The 17,502-nt window shown below is 43.0% G+C and overlaps 2 protein-coding genes across 7 annotated transcripts in view; both read left to right on the top strand.

The window, feature by feature from the left end:
• OGT (O-linked N-acetylglucosamine (GlcNAc) transferase) overlaps positions 1-5,680 on the top strand; it is a 79,211-nt gene extending 73,531 nt beyond the window's left edge. For all 4 annotated transcript variants that reach the window (XM_073358682.2, XM_073358683.1, XM_073358684.2 and 1 more), the window contains 3 exons: positions 1,139-1,391; positions 3,012-3,135; positions 4,653-5,680. In XM_073358682.2, coding sequence (XP_073214783.1) covers positions 1,139-1,391; positions 3,012-3,135; positions 4,653-4,827 — 552 coding nt within the window. In that variant the 3' untranslated portion in view covers positions 4,828-5,680. The remainder of the gene's footprint in view (positions 1-1,138; positions 1,392-3,011; positions 3,136-4,652) is intronic.
• A 1,538-nt stretch (positions 5,681-7,218) lies between these two features.
• GCNA (germ cell nuclear acidic peptidase) overlaps positions 7,219-17,502 on the top strand; it is a 54,848-nt gene continuing 44,564 nt past the window's right edge. The window contains exons 1-7 of one of the 3 annotated variants that reach the window (XM_073358689.1): positions 7,219-7,295; positions 7,478-7,616; positions 9,971-10,025; positions 12,786-12,832; positions 13,229-13,292; positions 14,571-14,644; positions 15,412-15,867. In XM_073358689.1, coding sequence (XP_073214790.1) covers positions 7,266-7,295; positions 7,478-7,616; positions 9,971-10,025; positions 12,786-12,832; positions 13,229-13,292; positions 14,571-14,644; positions 15,412-15,867 — 865 coding nt within the window. In that variant the 5' untranslated portion in view covers positions 7,219-7,265. Of the gene's footprint in view, positions 7,296-7,405; positions 7,617-9,970; positions 10,026-12,785; positions 12,833-13,228; positions 13,293-14,570; positions 14,645-15,411; positions 15,868-17,502 lie in introns of those variants that run through there. The other 2 variants (XM_073358688.1, XM_073358690.2) reach the window with 2 other exon arrangements.

Consider the following 17,502-nt stretch of genomic DNA (forward strand, 5'->3'; position numbering starts at 1 on the left):
TCCTCTAGTTCTGTGGTTCTCAAAATTCATTGCACTGCAACTTCCTTCTGACAACAAAAATTACTACCTCACCCTGGGAGGGGGAACTGAAGCCAAGGCCCAAGCCCTGCCAACGGAGTTTGGGGGTGAGGAAGGAGGGGTGTGAATCCCTTGGGCTTCGGCTTCAACCCATTCCCAGGAGTTGCCAGCCCAGGAGACCCCATTTAAACAGGGTTGCCACCCACTTTGGGTTCCCAGCCCACAATTTGAGAACGGCTGCTCTAGTTTGTCCACATCTTTCCCCAACTGTGGTTACTAGAACTGCACACAGCACTCCAGCTAAGGCCTTATCAATCAGTGCTGAGTAGAGTGGAAGAATTACATCTTCTGTCTTGCTTACAGCACTCCTGCTAATAGATCCCACAATGTTGTTTGCTTGTTTTGCCAACAGTATTACATTGTTGACTCATATTTAATACTGTCGCAAAACAAGCAAACGTCATTCTGGGATGTATTAGCGGGGGTGTTGCAAACAAGACAAGACAGCACTGATTGTGATGCCTCAGCTGGAGTGCTGTGTGCAGTTCTGGGTACCACAGTTGGGGAAAGATGTAGGGAAGTTGAGGGAGAGCAACAAAACGGACTAAATGTCTAGAAAACATGACGTATACATCAAGATTAAACAAACCCAATTTTTTCAATCTGGAGAAGAGAAGACTGAGAGGGGACCTAAGTCATCAAGTACATAAAAGGCTGTTATAAAGAGTGTGATAAATTGTTCTCCTTAACCCAGTGGACTGGACAAGAAGCAATGGGCTTAAATTGCAGTAAGAGAGTTTTAGGTTAGACATTAGGAAAAACTTCCTAACTATCAGGGTAGTTAAGCACTGGAACAAATTACCTAGGGAGGTTGTGGAATCTAAGTCACTGGAGGCTTTTAGGAACAGGTTAGACAAACACCTGTCAGGAATGATCTAGATAGTACTTAGACCTGCCTCAGTGCAGAGGACTGGATTAAATGACCTATCGAGGGCCCTTCCAGTCATACATTTCTGTGATTTCCTGCTACGATTGGCTTGTTCTGATCTATCCAGGAGGGTGATGCTTCTGAATGTTTTTAACACACTTACCCTTTATTTTCTTCCTGGTTTGGTTGTAGATTCTGAAGCGAGTTCCAAACAGCGTATTGTGGCTGTTGCGTTTCCCAGCTGTAGGAGAACCCAATATTCAACAATATGCACAGAACATGGGCCTTCCCCAGAACCGAATCATCTTCTCTCCTGTTGCCCCCAAAGAGGAACATGTGCGGAGGGGCCAGTTGGCTGATGTTTGTCTAGATACTCCACTTTGTAATGGGCACACTACTGGAATGGATGTACTCTGGGCTGGGACTCCCATGGTTACTATGCCAGGTAATGTCTCAGGGAAACAAAATTGTAGTCACATGGTGACAATTCATACTGAATGTAATTGTTATAGACCTTCAGTCATGGAGCAGGTCCTCAAGGAATCAATTCTGAAGCACTTAGAAGAGAGGAAAGTGATCAGGAACAGTCAGCATGGATTCACCAAGGGCAAGTCATGCCTGACTAATCTAATTGCCTTCTATGGCGAGATAACTGGCTCTGTGGATGAGGGGAAAGCAGTGGACGTGTTGTTCCTTGACTTTAGCAAAGCTTTTGACACGGTCTCTCACAGTATTCTTGCCAGCAAGTTAAAGAAGTATGGGCTGGATGAATGGACTATAAGGTGGATAGAAAGTTGGCTAGATTGTCGGGCTCAATGGGTAGTGATCAATGGCTCCATGTCTAGTTGGCAGCCGGTATCAAGTGGAGTGCACCAAGGGTCAGTCCTGGGGCCGGTTTTGTTCAATATCTTCGTAAATTATCTGGAGGATGGTGTGGATTGCACCCTCAGCAAGTTTGAAGATGACACTAAACTGGGAGGAGAGGTAGATACGCTGGAGGGTAGGGATAGGATACAGAGGGACCTAGGCAAATTGGAGGATTGGGCCAAAAAAAATCTGATGAGGTTCAACAAGGACAAGTGCAGAGTCCTGCACTTAGGATGGAAGATTCCCATGCACCGCTACAGACTAGGGACCGAATGGCTAGGCAGCAGTTCTGCAGAAAAGGACCTAGGGGTTTACAGTGGACGAGAAGCTGGATATGAGTCAACAGTGTGCCCTTGTTGCCAAGAAGGCCAGTGGCATTTTGGGCTGTATAAGTAGGGGCATTGCCAGCAGATCGAATGATGTGATCGTTCCCCTCTATTCGACATTGGTGAGGCCTCATCTGGAGTACTATGTCCAGTTTTGGGCCCCACACTACAAGAAGGATGTGGAAAAATTGGAGAGAGTCCAGCAGAGGGCAACAAAAATGATTAGGGGTCTGGAACACATGACTTATGAGGAGAGGCTGAGGGAACTGCGATTGTTTAGTCTGTGGAAGAGAAGAATGAGGGGGGATTTGATAGCTGCTTTCAACTACCTGAAAGGGGGTTCCAAAGAGGATGGATCTAGACTGTTCTCAGTGGTAGCAGATGATGGAACGAGGAGTAATGGACTCAAGTTGCAGTGGGGGAGGTTTAGGTTGGATATTAGGAAAAACTTTTTCACTAGGAGGGTGGTGAAACACTGGAGTGCGTTACCTAGGGAGGTGGTGGAATCTCCTTCCTTAGAAGTTTTTAAGGTCAGGCTTGACAAAGCCCTGGCTGCGATGATTTAGTTGGGGATTGGTCCTACTTTGAGCAGGGGGTTGGACTAGGTGACCTCCTGAGGTCCCTTCCAACCCTGATATTCTGTGAATCCTTCTTGTTTTTATTTTGATCTTGTATATGTAAATATCTAGTGTGAAGAGTTCATAGATAGTAAAGAAATTAGGTGCTTCCCAGTTCTAGCTAGTGAGCAGGCTTTCCAGAACAGATAGTCTAGCAACCTCCCCTTGTGTGTTTTCTCAGGCAGGAGAAAAAAATTAAGTAAACTGTAAAGCATCAAGAAGTACTGGTTATCACTTTCTTTTCTCTTTTTACAGGAGAAACTCTTGCATCACGGGTTGCTGCCTCCCAGCTTACTTGCCTTGGTTGTCTTGAACTTATTGCTAAGAGTAGACAAGAATATGAAGATATTGCTGTGAAACTGGGAACTGATCTAGAATAGTAAGTAAATCCAGTTTTGAGGATGAAATGAAGATCTAGAATAGTAAGGCACCATTATTGGGGATAGTGAGTGTTAGGAAGCAAAATAGAATAAACATAAACAGCTATAAGCAGTGAGGCATGTCATTACTTTCGTTCTACTGAACTTATTCTGACTGATAAAGTTACCAGCTGTTAGTTACCTTGGGAGCTGACTGACCTCCAGGGTTTTGAAGAAGCCACTAAACTGCTTTGCTGATGAGGAAGTAAGGTCTGTGCTCGTTGGAATGAGGAACTGGGCTAGAACTCATATCCACAATGTGTCCTGAGGGAATTACCTCCTCTTATCCTCCCTGGTTTAGCTGCCTGCCTACTCTGTTGGGGATCTAGGATCCTCATACCAGGAAGCAGCAGAAGGGAGCAATATATGCCTTCAATAGAGGCCAAGGTTGGAGGCAAAGGGGCCGGGGGGGGGGAATTCTTTCACAGACCCCAGAACTCCATGCTGAAGATAGTGGGTGGGATGTGTGTGACAGGCTGCCTTCTCAGGGAGGGCTGAGCTCTTTAAATAGCCATAATAGGAGCTAGGAAGGCAGATGTGGAAGGGAACTATACTAGAATGGGGTGTGGCATGTTCAGATGGGTGAGTATCATGAAGTGCCCAAATTATGCACTTGTCCTCCCTAAAAATACTTGGCACTTTACATGTTCAGATCACTACAGAATCATTGACTAGCCCTCCCAGCATTGAGGAACGCTCAACATATTCCCTATGAAGTAATTCTAATTTTACAGATATAGAGACTGAGATTGAGCATCATGTGCAGGATGTCACATTGCGATATCGGCAGAGCTGGAATTCGAATTTAGAACTTCCTTAATCCTAACCTTGTAATCACTGCTCCTGTTCACACTGCCTCTTGGTAGTGTATCCATATAGTCATTGTTAATGGTCTGTGGGGTTAAGGATGGACCAAATGTATTGAAATTAGACATGGGCTTTTTTTTCATAGAACTTGTTTCCCCCGTTTCTCATTCCCTGTGGAGCTACAGAGTAATAAAGAACCTTCTGCCTGGAGATTACTGTTTACTTTGTGAAGCTGCTGGGAGGGAGATAGGAATGCTGATATATTGAACCTTCTGCAGAAAGTAAACGCAAACAAAATGCATTTTCACTTTCCTTTCAGAAAGAAAAACCTAGACTGAAATAAAGGGGCACTTGCAGTTGAGGAAATTCCATCTGATGGGGCTGTAATGAAGGGTTGGTGGGTCTGGTTAATTAGCATGTAGCAGTACTAATACAAATGTCCATAGCATTTTCACCTACAATGAAAAAGTTGAGTTTCTGTGAAGTTGACCATTTCACACTGGGGAAGGAACAGCAACGTGGATTTTGAGTAGGGGATGACAGTAAAGGGATTTGCTGATGCAATGGCGTGCTGAGAGTTCTGGGTTAGTTGAGGTAATAGATCACAATAGCTGTTTGTTCCTTTGTCTGCTTCTCATCTAACTGCTTGCTTTTAACGCTCTTTGTGTAGCCTGAAGAAAATTCGTAGTAAAGTCTGGAAGCAGAGAATATCAAGTCCTTTGTTCAACACCAAACAGTACACAATGGAACTGGAGCGGCTTTACCTTCAGATGTGGGATCACTACGCTGCTGGCAACAAACCAGACCATATGGTTAAGCCAATAGAGACCAATGAATCTGCATGAAGGACTCTGTGCCCACACAACTCTCCCAGAATTGAGCCTCTCAGACTCCTCTGCAAAGGAGATGGGAGCTAAAGACCGTGCATTTCTACTTAATCTGCCTGGTACTCTGTGGCTGAAGTGATACATGATGGTGATTTAAGAGCACAGACAGACATACTTTGTGCATAATGGGGAGAGGCTGTAGAGATTGGGAACTTTCTATTCCATAAGGAGTTTGAAAAAGATTGAGTTGGGCACATGTGCTGTATGTTTGCAAGGCCTAGTACTTGATGGGGAAAGTATGAACTGTCCATCCAATTGTGATTTCATGGATTGATTCAATCTTCCTACGAATTTTTCTCCTCTTATGTGGATTGGGAATTGGAGCTTTTTAATGTTTGATTTCAGGTGTTCCTGTTGGTATATGTGCGATTCTTCCATGACATGATTTCCAACTAGTGAGTGTTGCTCCCTGCATTCACTTCTTAACTGTGCAGATTGAAAGGGCATATTTGCTGGTGTAGTCTTTTTACAGGTTTTATAAACCACTTGAGCCTATATCAGCCTTTTAATGTTTGACCTCCTGTTTTGGAACTTTCTGTACTGTGTTGATTTAGATGAGAACTCAGTGCTTGGTTTAAAAAAAAAAAAGATTCTCCTGTATCTCAGCTAATTGGCTTGGTGATGATAGCTCCTATTCTGTTGAAAAACAAAATTGGTTTAAAATTAATGCCCCCAAACTGTTTAAGTAAACAAACTGGTGCCAAATACAAATCCTTCAGGAATGATTGTTAATTATGTACAGAGGCACAGTCCTAGGTACTGTAGCAAGGACTTTTTTAAAATAAAGCTCTGGTTTGCCCAGTTTGATCTATTTGACCAGCGTTTCGCCTTTACTACCCTTTCTGTGCTGCTGTCAAAACAATGTTCTGGGCTGCTGGCCTTTTACCTTCCTTTCTATAGCTTGGTTTTTAAATAGTTCTATTCATTTCAGCAGAAATGAAATCCCAGGTAAGTATAGATTTTCATCTACTAAATATCTGCATCAAGTATATTAATTCTTGCAGTATAATAAGGATCACCCAGAAAGGCTTTTTTCTTAATGTGGGGGTGTCATTATCTTTCTCTCACTGATGTGTGGTAACTTGGAGGCCATGAGCTGTATGTAAACTCTGATGCTGAGTTTTGTATTGAACAAGCATGAATTAAGTAATTTTGTTCCTAAATCTGTGCAGAGGGTCATGGACTACAGTTTAAATAAACCAATGCCAGTCTTGCTAAGTGTGCTACACATATCTATTCAGTAACAGGTAACAATTTGTCTTCTAGTGCGGCAACAGAGAACTGTGTTCAAAGTGCTGCTTTTGATGCACCTTTTATTTAAGTCTCAGTTGATGCTTTTGAATGTATCCTAGGTGATGAATGCCTTAGTTTGCTGGTAGATTCTTACTACCTGCTAATACCTGAGCAAGAAATCTTAGGTGTCATTTTCTAACCAGAAATGACAAGGTGGGTGAGGTAATACATTTTATTGGACCAACTTCTGGGGGTGAGAGAAACATTAGAGGGTATGTTGACACAGCACCAAAGAACCCGGGGCTAGCGTGCACCAGGGGCTGTTTTGTTGCTGTGTAGGTGCTCAGGTGGTAAGACCTTTCCTCATGAAGAGGAGTGCTATGTCAGCTTCTCTCTTTCACTAACAGAAGTTGCTCCACTAAAAGACCACCTAGGCCTATCATGGCTACACTCCCTCTCCATAACCAGCGTGTAATTATAAATTCTACTCTTTAAAAGCTCAGCCTTATCGCTTTGGACAATTGAAACTACCTAGTTTAAACCCATAAAAATACCTTAAGAAGTGATGCTGCAAGTTACGACACCTGCCCCAAAGCTGAACTAAACCATTTACCCTTCGGGGGACGTGCTCGCCCTCGGTGAGACTTGCTGCGGGTGCCAGTTGAGCGTTGTTCCTGGCGCGGGATGTTGCTGCTTTCACTGCCGCTTCGCTTATTGTAACAGGCTTTTGTTTCCAGCTAACTGCCTAATAAAAAACACATGACTACAGCTAAGATCACTGCAGACAGCGTGTTTTTGTTGTACTCTCTGGCGCCAGCGGGAGAGCTTCGCCGCGGCGGGGCCGGGGCAGGCGCGCCCATGGGTCTCCGCGCGGGAAGAGGCGCCGGGCGCGCGCTCAGAACCTGCGGGGCCGGGGGAGGGCGGCCGCGGGGCCCTGGAGCCGGTTGCTGGCGGGGACGGGGTCGCAGAGGGCCGGGCCCGCACTGGCAGCGGCCGCACCTGCGGGGCTCATCGGGGAGCTGCGGTTGGACGTGGAAGCGTGGCTCCCCCTCGGCGCATGCGCGACCAGACCGGGAGGGGGAAGTACCGCCCCGGACGTGGCGGGGGCTGAACAGAGCGGCGGGCGGGCGGGCGGTTTGAACGGCCGCGGGTTCCGCGCGAGGATGGCGCGCGGGCCTAGGCAGCGCGTCCGGGTGAGTGCATTGCGGGGTGAAGACCTGTCGGGGAACAGCGCGGGGGGAGAGGCGGGCGAGGGGCGGGAGCCAGAGCCCTGCCGGGGAATCTCGGGGCGCGAGCCGGGCCCTCCTGTAGGGGCATGAGAAGCAGCTGGGCTCGCTTGAGGGCTGGGTCATCCTCCGTTGTTTTCCCCTTTCAGCTGGGAGCCCCCAGACCCTTGGTCAGCATCCCTCAGGTCTGTAACCTTGGTCCTGATGGGGCCTCTGAACAGAGACGATTACTCTTGTCCTCCGACACAGAGGATGAGACACGGAAACCCCCCCACGGGACTGGACAAAGTAGGTGATTTTGCAGGATTGTTTCCCATACCCAGCCAGCTTGCGAGGGGCTGAGGCAGTTGTGAGGGAAGCGAGGGCAAGAAATTAAGCGTTGCGGTGGGCGGGGCCAGTGTGCTGGAGAGGGCTTACAGAGTGCAAACCCTTAGGGAGTATCACCTCAGGCTCCAGGCCTTTCTCCTCTTGGGAATCTCTGTGGGTGAAATCAGCTGAACTGCCTGAGGTTCCAGGCAGGGGTTCATGCAGACCCTTAAACAGGCTTCCTCAGCTTCAAGACCCTCTTCTAGGTTCTATAAACTGACCTTGGCACTGCCAGCACTGTGCTTAAAAAACCTATATTACAAATGGGAAAAAGGGGCAGTAGATCGCAATCAATATAAATTAGAATTTATGAAGTATAGAAACTGGATAAGTTTCAGAGTAGCAGCTGTGTTAGTCTGTATACGCAAAAAGAAAAGGAGGACTTGTGGCACCTTAGAGACTAACCAATTTATCTGAGCATGAGCTTTCGTAAGCTACAGCTCACTTCATCGGATGCATACTGTGGAAAGTGTAGAAGATCTTTTTATATACACACAAAGCATGAAAAAATACCTCCTCCCACCCCACTCTCCTGCTGGTAATAGCTTATCTAAAGTGATCACTCTCCTTACAATGTGTATGATAATCAGGGTGGGCCATTTCCAACACAAATCCAGGGTTTAACAAGAACATCGGGGGGGGGGTAGGAAAAAACAAGGGGAAATAGGTTACCTTGCATAATGACTTAGCCACTCCCAGTCTCTATTCAAGCCTAAGTTAATTGTATCCAATTTGCAAATGAATTCCAATTCAGCAGTTTCTCGCTGGAGTCTGGATTTGAAGTTTTTTTGTTGTAATATCGCAACTTTCATGTCTGTAATCGCGTGACCAGAGAGATTGAAGTGTTCTCCGACTGGTTTATGAATGTGTTAATTCTTGACATCTGATTTGTGTCCATTTATTCTTTTACGTAGAGACTGTCCAGTTTGACCAATGTACATGGCAGAGGGGCATTGCTGGCACACGATGGCATATATCACATTGGTGGATGTGCAGGTGAATGAGCCTCTGATAGCGTGGCTGATGTTATTAGGCCCTGTGATGGTGTCCCCTGAATAGATATGTGGGCACGGTTGGGAACGGGCTTTGTTGCAAAGATAGGTTCCTGGGTTAGTGGTTCTGTTGTGTGGTATGTGGTTGCTGGTGAGTATTTGCTTCAGGTTGGGGGGCTGTCTGTAGGCAAGGACTGGCCTATCTCCCAAGATTTGTGAGCGTGTTGGGTCATCCTTCAGGATAGGTTGTAGATCCTTAATAATGCGTTGGAGGGGTTTTAGTTGGGGGCTTAAGGTGACGGCTAGTGGCGTTCTGTTATTTTCTTTGTTAGGCCTGTCCTGTAGTAGGTGACTTCCCCTATTTCCCCTTGTTTCCCCCCCCCCGCCCCCCCGACCTCCTCAGACGTTCTTGTTAAACCCTGGATTTGTGCTGGAAATGGCCCAACTTAATTATCATACACATTGTAAGGAGAGTGATCACTTTAGATAAGCTATTACCAGCAGCAGAGTGGGGTGGGGGGAGGTATTTTTTCATGCTTTGTGTGTATAAAAAGATCTTCTACGCTTTCCACAGTATGCATCCGATGAAGTGAGCTGTAGCTCACGAAAGCTTATGCTCAAATAAATTGGTTAGTCTCTAAGGTGCCACAAGTACTCCTTTTCTTTTTGCAAACTTGATAAGGGAACCCAAATAAATTGGGAGGAAAATCTATGGCTGACTGTGTTAAGGAGTTTAAATATATCAGGAAGGAAAGGAATCCTAACCCTGTTCTAGATGGAGACAGTAAAATTGCTAATGATGTAGCAAAGGCAGAAGTGTTCAGCAAATACAGAGTGAAACAGGTTGATGTATTAAGGCTATTTTTAGCCCCACAAATTGACTTATTTTATTGGTAATCGACCAATGAGAATCAACCTTTCCTTAGGAAAATAACTAAAAAGTACAAATGCAAAACAAAATTAAAATTGATTATTTAACTAATGTTTCTTGCTTCCTGATTTAAATTGCTTTTATTTAAATCAATCCATCCTGTTGGAAGTGGCTACTGAGTGGAAGATTAGTGACTGATAAGATAGTATATCCTCTCTAAAGTGGGATCTCCTTGTTCTGTGTGCTTAGCACAATGGGGTTCGACCTAATGACTAGGTTAGGCACTACAATTATACAAACGGCTTTCCTTGAAGCTGAGTTTCCTTGAATAACTCCTGACTTTAACCTCCTTGAGGCTTCCCTCTTTGTGCAGTCCTATCTGGAAAGATGATCTGTTCTGTTTTCGGTTTAAGTTATAAAGACCAAAAAGAAAGTGAATGCAGAATGCTGGCGCACGAAGGATGACAGGTGAGAAAATTTTGAAAGAGATTAAAGGCCTGGTCTCTCATCTGTTCAAAAGTTATATTTTACTATCTTTACTATGTGATTATAAAGTTGTCTGCAGACTTGCTTTTATACAGATCTTTGTCATGTTCTTATTTTTTCTTTAAGACCTTGTTTTTCTGTTTGGAAGAGCTTCTGCATCCTTCTTCTAAATCTGAGAGTTTGTGTTTTGGGTTTTTTTAATTGTTTTTTAAATACAGAACACAACACCTAGTGGCTTTGAATGCCAAACCCAGTCTTTGTGGGAGACTGGGGCACAGATAGGACCTAGCAGGCTGAATTTCAGTCCAAATACTCTGATTTAAGGTGTTGGCTTTGACCTGTAAAAGGCTGCCTATTTGAGAGAGAGCCACTCTCCATGTCATGAAACCATAGGACTGGAATGGACCTCGAGAGGTCATCTAGTCCAGTCCCCTGCACTCATGGCCGAACTAAGTATTATCTATACCATTCCTGACAGGTGTTTGTCAAACCTGCTCTTAAAAATCTCCAATGATGGAGACTCCACAACCTCACTAGGCAATTTATTCCACTGCTTAACCACCCTGAGAGTTAGGAAGTTTTTCCTAATGTCCAACCTAAACCTCCCTTTCTGCAATTTAAGCCCACTGCTTCTTGTCCTATTCTCAGAGGTTAAGAAGAAGAATTTTTCTCCCTCCTCCTTGTAACAACCTTTTATGTACTTGAAAACTGTTATCATGTCCCCTCTGTCTTCTCTTTTCCAGACTAAACAAACCCAATTTTTTCAATCTTCCCTCACAGGTCATGTTTTCTCGACCGTTAATCATTTTTGTTGCTCTTCTCTGGACTTTCTCCAATTTGTCCACATCTTTCCTGAAATGTGGCACCCAGAACTGGACACAATATTCCAGTTGAGGCCTAATCGGCAAGGAGTAGAGCAGAAGAATTACTTCTCGTGTTTTACTTACAACAGTCCTCCTAATACATCCCAGAATGATATTTGGGCTTGTTTATTTTGGCAACAGTGTTACACTTTTGACTCCTATTTAGCTTACAGTCCACTATGACCCCTCAATCACTTTCCGCATTACTCCTTCCTAGGTAGTCATTTCCCATTTTGTATGTCATACCACCATAGTTATGATCAGCAGAGACATTCAAGCAGGACCTCCCTTGCTTAGAGAATGCTCTACTCTTTTTGAAATACTGGCTTTTGAACCTATTCTCCCCATCCTTGTTCCATGTATAATAAGGCTTATCTGTTTACAAAAGCTTTTGCCAGAAGCTGATGTTACTGTGGAAGGTGAGTTTTGCTCCGTGATGCCACTGGGTTAACTGCTGGTTCTAGTTGAGGTTTTATTTATTTTTTTAAATTTGTCTCAAAGGACCCTGGACTACTGCGCTGTATGATTGGGGAATGACTCATCCTACGGTTTAGGAAAAGATGGTATAGAGACCACTCTTCCAGGTTGAATTTTTAGCTCATCATATGTTGGCAAGTTTCTGAGATTGACATTAAATTTTCCCTTAAACCATACTGAAATCTTCTTTGAAGCATTTTCTCTTTCCATAACTTCAGAAATAAGCAGTTGGAGTTCTTATCCACTTGAAATGTAAATAACTGATTAGAGCTGATTGAAATTGGAGGGGAAAAAAAATTGCAGAATATCTGTCAAAAATTTAAACTGAAATTTTCTGACCAGTTGTGATCTTGATCTGTGTAGTGTTGTCTGTCCATCTGTTCTTCTTTGAGGAGTGTCCTTATGGGTGCTCCCCTGAAAGTGTGTCAGTGCCCCTGTCCTTCTAATCAGAGATTCTAGATAGCAGTGTACGTTCGGCCCGCACATGCACTCACCCTCTCTTGAGGCTAACTAGCGCTGCACAGGTGAACAGCCATTCTGACAGCAGGGAGGCAACACTGCATATGCTGGACATTAGGAGAGCTCTGGCTTTTTATCTGGACAGGACTAAGGACTTTAGGAAGTCTCCCAAACTCTTCCTTTAATTTGTGGAAATATCCAAGGGGTCTGCCGTATCAGCGCAAATACTCTCCAAATGGGTCTCCAGCTGCATTACCCTCTGTTACCCCTTGCACATAACCTGCTGCCTCCATCAGGGATCCACATGCACTCCACAAGATCCATTTCCACATAGCTCATGTTTGTTAAAGATGTCCCCATCTCAGAAATCTGTAGGGCAGTGACTTTGGCTTCTGCCCATACTTCTCCAGATCATTACACAATTACCTGGTACTCTGTCTTGATGCCATCTTTGGCTCCACAATACGATCGTCAATAACAGATTCCACTCTGAAGCCCCACCCCTCCATGGGGGATACTGCTGTGGAGTCACCTACAGTGGAGCACCCATAGGGACGCTACTCAAAGAAGAAGAGGAAGTTACTCATCTTGTGCAGTAACAATGGTTCTTCAAGATGTGTGTCCCAAGGGCGCTCCACAACCCGCCCTCCTCCCCTCTCCTTTGGAGTTCTTGCCAAGGGGCTCTGCAGTAGAGAAGGAACTGAGGGTGGTTTGCCTGCACAGCACTAGTTAGCCTCAAGGAAGGGAGAGTGCATGTGCGGGCCGAATGGACACATCTACCTAAAATCTCCGATTAGAGGCTCTGGGGTGCAGATAACACCTATAGTGGAGCATCCATAGGGCAACACATCTTGAAGAGCCACCGTTATTGCACAAGATGAGTAACTTCCTCACCTCTGAAGAGGCTGTGTTCCTCACATCTGTTTTGTGCTTTATTTTTCAGGTCTATTCTGCCCTTTTCTTCCAGTAGTGATGAAGAATTTGAACTATGTAAGTAAAGAGTGGTTAGAATGTTAATCTTGCTTTCTCAATGAGAGTTGAGAGGATGTATTCCTTGTGGCTGCAAAGAATGATTTTCTTCTGGAATACCTTTTTACAGTGAATCTCTTTGTTGCAAAGCCTATCCTTTCTCCCAAGCCTTAAGGCAGGGCAAGGGTTGAATGATGAGGGCGAGGGTAGCCAAAGAACTGCTTCTGCTATGAAAAGCTGAGAGTTTTAATTGTGAGATTAAGTAGGGTCCTTGTTCTAGAGACATTTGGATACTATTGGTAAAATAAAAGTTGTAAAAAATGTTGTTTATATATGCCCTTAAGGCATGCAATGGGATCATTTTTAGAAAGCTAAAATAAATTTCCTGTAATGTAATTCTCTCACATTCTGATTTAGTTTTATCTAGAATGAAGACTCCAAAATCCCTAGCACATCAAGTCTCTAAGAAACAAAATAGCAGGTGGGTCCTGGAATTATTGAATTGTCTACAGTTAGTCAGAGAGAGACTTTTTTGTCTAATGCCTGGCAGCCAAAATGTCCCATTAATGAGTTATTTTGAATATGGAAAAATGAATTAGATCTTTTCTCATTTGCATAGGATGTCATCATTGTCTGGAGGATTGGGCACAGGTTTAGAAGTCAACATTCTGAGTTCTAATCCTGGCTCTGCTGCTCATTCCAAGTGTGGCCTTGGTCACATTGCTTCTCTTGCCTGTGCCTTAGTTTTCCCACTGTAAAATGAAGATCAATAACTCATAAGGCTGTTTTTAAAACTAAAGTTTTTATGGCACTTTTAAAATGTAAAACATTACATAGATGTGAAGTTTTGTTATTTGGAGGCACACATCTCACTATTTTGTTACTGTTTTGGAGCACTGTATAGCTTGTAATGGGATATAATAGAAGATTAGGGTTGGAAGAGACCTCAGGAGGTCATCTAGTCCAACCCCCTGCTCAAATGGAGCCTTTCACCTCTGTCACCAGTTTCACTGCTAACTAAATTTTGGATTTACAGTTATTGTCTGGCAGTCATTAGACCACTATGTGAAGTGACTTGGTCTTGGTGAGTTTTGTAAAGGAAGAGATGTCCATAACACTCAATCTTTGCTGGCTCTGGTACTAATTTATTCCCATAGCTGGCAGTTTTGGTGGAGGCACCAAGTGTTGAATGATTCATGGAAACAGAACTCCCTTTTTACCAGTTGAAGTGATTCCTGCAGATTAGGAATGAGGCATATTAGTGGGAGTGGAGTGTGGGGGTTTGCAATGTGGCAGCCTGTACACTGTGGATTTTTATGGATTGAGGATTTAACAGTACTGACAGCTTTGCATCTTTCACAAGTGCTAAATTCACATTAAAGGCAACCTTTTTGGTCAACACTGTGATTTTTTAAGTAGAATTTTATAAATTCTATCTTTATGATTCCATATCTGTATCCCTCATTCTTGTTCCTGGATAAAATGATGATGGTCTGTTTCAATATCTGAACTTAGTTTGCAAGCATGTTCTCATCTCTTGAAATGGAGTTCTGTCTTTTGCTCAGAAGTTTAATGATAAAATACTGACAAAATGTAACTGACAATGAAAAGTTATGTTGAGAGAGTTTTTCAGTGGTAATGGATATTTCCAGTGAATAACTTAGAACACTGCACCAGGCTGCTTTATTGTCAGCTTTACCTATATCAAGACACAAGTCATTCCTGGCTTCCTTTGCCTCATTTTATTGTTTATCTACAGTTTGAATGAAATCATCATTGACTCCAGGGAAGACTTCTCCAATTTTACAAGAAAGAATGCAACAAGCAAGAAGGGTAAGTAGCCATCCAGCAACAAAGAGGGGACAAAAGTTTTAGCTGGGTGGAGAAAGAATGCTTATTCTTCAGAGCTCAAAATTATTCTTTAGGAAAAGCACAGAAATAGCTTTGGAAAAGTTTGGTCCCTTTTAGAGTAAGATAACAGGACAGGTTCAATTCTGTTCGCTGGATTAATTCTCTCCTTCCTCATTCTCAATTTCCCATTCCTCCATATGATCCTTCCCTTTTTCTTCTTCCTTCCTGTTATGCTTGTTTTAACACCGGGATATCAATATCTTCACTTGTGGTACTCTTTAAAGTCCTTTCCATATTTGAATCTTTTACTTATAAGAAAATCCAGCTGCCAAAGGCAAGTCTTTTCTCTTCAGTGCCCTTTCACATGCTGCATATTTAAGAAATAAAATTGACCATATAATCAGCTAAATACAAACTCTTATGTGTGCATAACTGCAGAAGCTTTCTTTTATCAGAAAGAGTGGCTGTAATAAAGTGTTCTCTAGTTATTCTTATCTTGTATCAGACTGACTTAAACCCCTTTTGCTGGCACAAAGTAGACCCCACATACATACCTTTTTGATTATCATCTGCAGTGCAACTGGAAAGTAGTGTGATCCTGGGTGTGAATGAGCATGGGTTGGAGGAAGTTGCTAAGATACCTTTCTCTGCCTGGTGTTTTCCTGTTTTCCAAAGGCTCTGATTAACTTACATTAAAACATAAATGCTAAAGTCTCTGAAGTCTTTGTATTTTTCTTTTTGAATTGTAGTAGTGAAGAATGTTCAGACCCAGAAGAAGCCAGTGACTTCTAGAAAGGAAAACACTTACTCTCAGGAATGGCTGTATCCAGAGATTTTAAGTGACAGTAAAGATGATGATTCTGTTTTCATTAAAAGTACATGGTCTGAACACTGCCAAGAAACTGAAGCGAGGGGCTTGAAGGACAACCTGCATCACATACAGCAAACTCCTTCACAAAAACAGAAAGAGTTTGATATTTCCAAATATAGTCCAAATTCATCTCTTGATGGGAAAGAGAGAGATTGGGAAGAACGTGCAGGGAACAACACTCAGACCATGGCACTACGACATAGTGCAGCATTAGGGCCAGACAGCTCAGAGGATGAATTTGAATCTTTAATAGAGCGGATAAAGAAGCGAAGCATACCACTGACTCCAAGTTTAACTTCAAACAAAACCACTCTATCCCAATCAGCAACCACAGGTAGGTGAAGTCATTCTTTATTTCTGTATTCTTAATCATGTTTATTCATGAAGTATCTTGTGCAAATGGCTGGCAGTATTAACTGCATAGTTTTAAAATTGTGTAGCACTTCTGACATAAACAGGACTTATGACTCATTTTTGCAGAATGTTCAGACATTAATTAAATGAGCATTCTGAGAATTTTAGTTCTTCTAAATTTAAATTATCAAGGACCTAAAATTCTTTATTTTTGTCCATTATTTTCATAGTTATAATAAATTTTAACCTTCAGTAATAGATTTTTAGTTTGGAATTTAATTTTAAACTTTCAACAAAATCAAAGCTAACTAAAAAAATGAAAATCAGTTTCCTACGCATATGACAGGAATTGACATACAAAATTCATTTTAAATGATAATTAAACTCCTTTAAATTAGAGCAGTCAAATATTAAAGATCAGGTGTTAAGCTATACAGTTATTTAGAGTTACAATTCTGCAGCTATTCTGTGTTCTAAGATGCTTTTGTTTCAAGATGTATTTTTAGTTTGTCAAGAATTCACAAATCAGCACTTACCCACTTATTATTAACCAACTATAACTTAAACAAATCTATACCCTCTCCTCTTCAAAAGCCCTTAAAATAGATATCTGCAGTGTACCCTTAAAGTTAACAGATAAAGGCAAATGGCACACAAGATCAGCCTCTCTCACCCAGGGGCTATGATGGGGAATTCTCTAGAGGATACTGGCAAGATTGGAGGTGCCACCGTGAGCAATGCAGTCATATTGGCCTTCTCTTAGGTATTACCCTGAATTTGAAAGGGCTGAAGAAAGGCAGCCACAAAAGGAGCCTTCTCCCAAAATAGTTCAAGTTAAACTTCTTGCACCAGCAAGGTCTCGTTTGGATCTGCTATGCTCTCGGGTACTGAGGGAACGGTCTCTTTTATTTGTCAACTGGAAGAACTTGTCAAATCTTTGGATGTAGTTAGTATTTCTATTGCCGTCTATTCATATAGGGTCCTTTCTCCCTAATCACAGGGCAATGCAGTTCAAGTAGTTACTGATAATACTACTGCAATATTTCACAAGAACAAGCTGGGGGACCACATTTTAGCCAGATGGACAGAAAGGTTATAGTTCTGTGGGAGTAGTGCATAGTACACTAAATTGATTGTATAGCTTTCTGCCTACATACTTGCAGATTGATGAGCAGAGACGTACATGATCAGCATAAGTAGTTGCTCAAGAACTTGGTAGCAAACATACACTTACTGTGGATGTTTCTGGAAACAGACCTGTTTGCAACAAAATATATCTCCAAATGTTGAGCTCCAGAATAGGACAGGCAATCAGTTCATCTTGAAGGTGTTTTCTTTTAGAATAGGGAGTAAGATTTCTTTGGTCTACACACAATTCCTCTAATTCATAGAGTTCTTAGGAAAATCAAACAAGACCAAGCCAAAATTATTCTAATTTAGGGCGCCTGAATGACACAACAGTAGTTCTTCAAGTGCTTGCTTATATCAATTCCAGTTAAGTGTGTGCGCACGGATGTCGGGAACTTTTCCCTAGCAGCTACACATTGGGCCGGCTGTGGAGCCCCCTGGAGTGGCGCCAATATGGTGCTCTATATATGACCCTGCCGGCCTGACC

Source organism: Lepidochelys kempii, chromosome 9 (assembly GCF_965140285.1).
Source record: "Lepidochelys kempii isolate rLepKem1 chromosome 9, rLepKem1.hap1, whole genome shotgun sequence".
NCBI classification, from domain to species: domain Eukaryota; kingdom Metazoa; phylum Chordata; order Testudines; family Cheloniidae; genus Lepidochelys; species Lepidochelys kempii.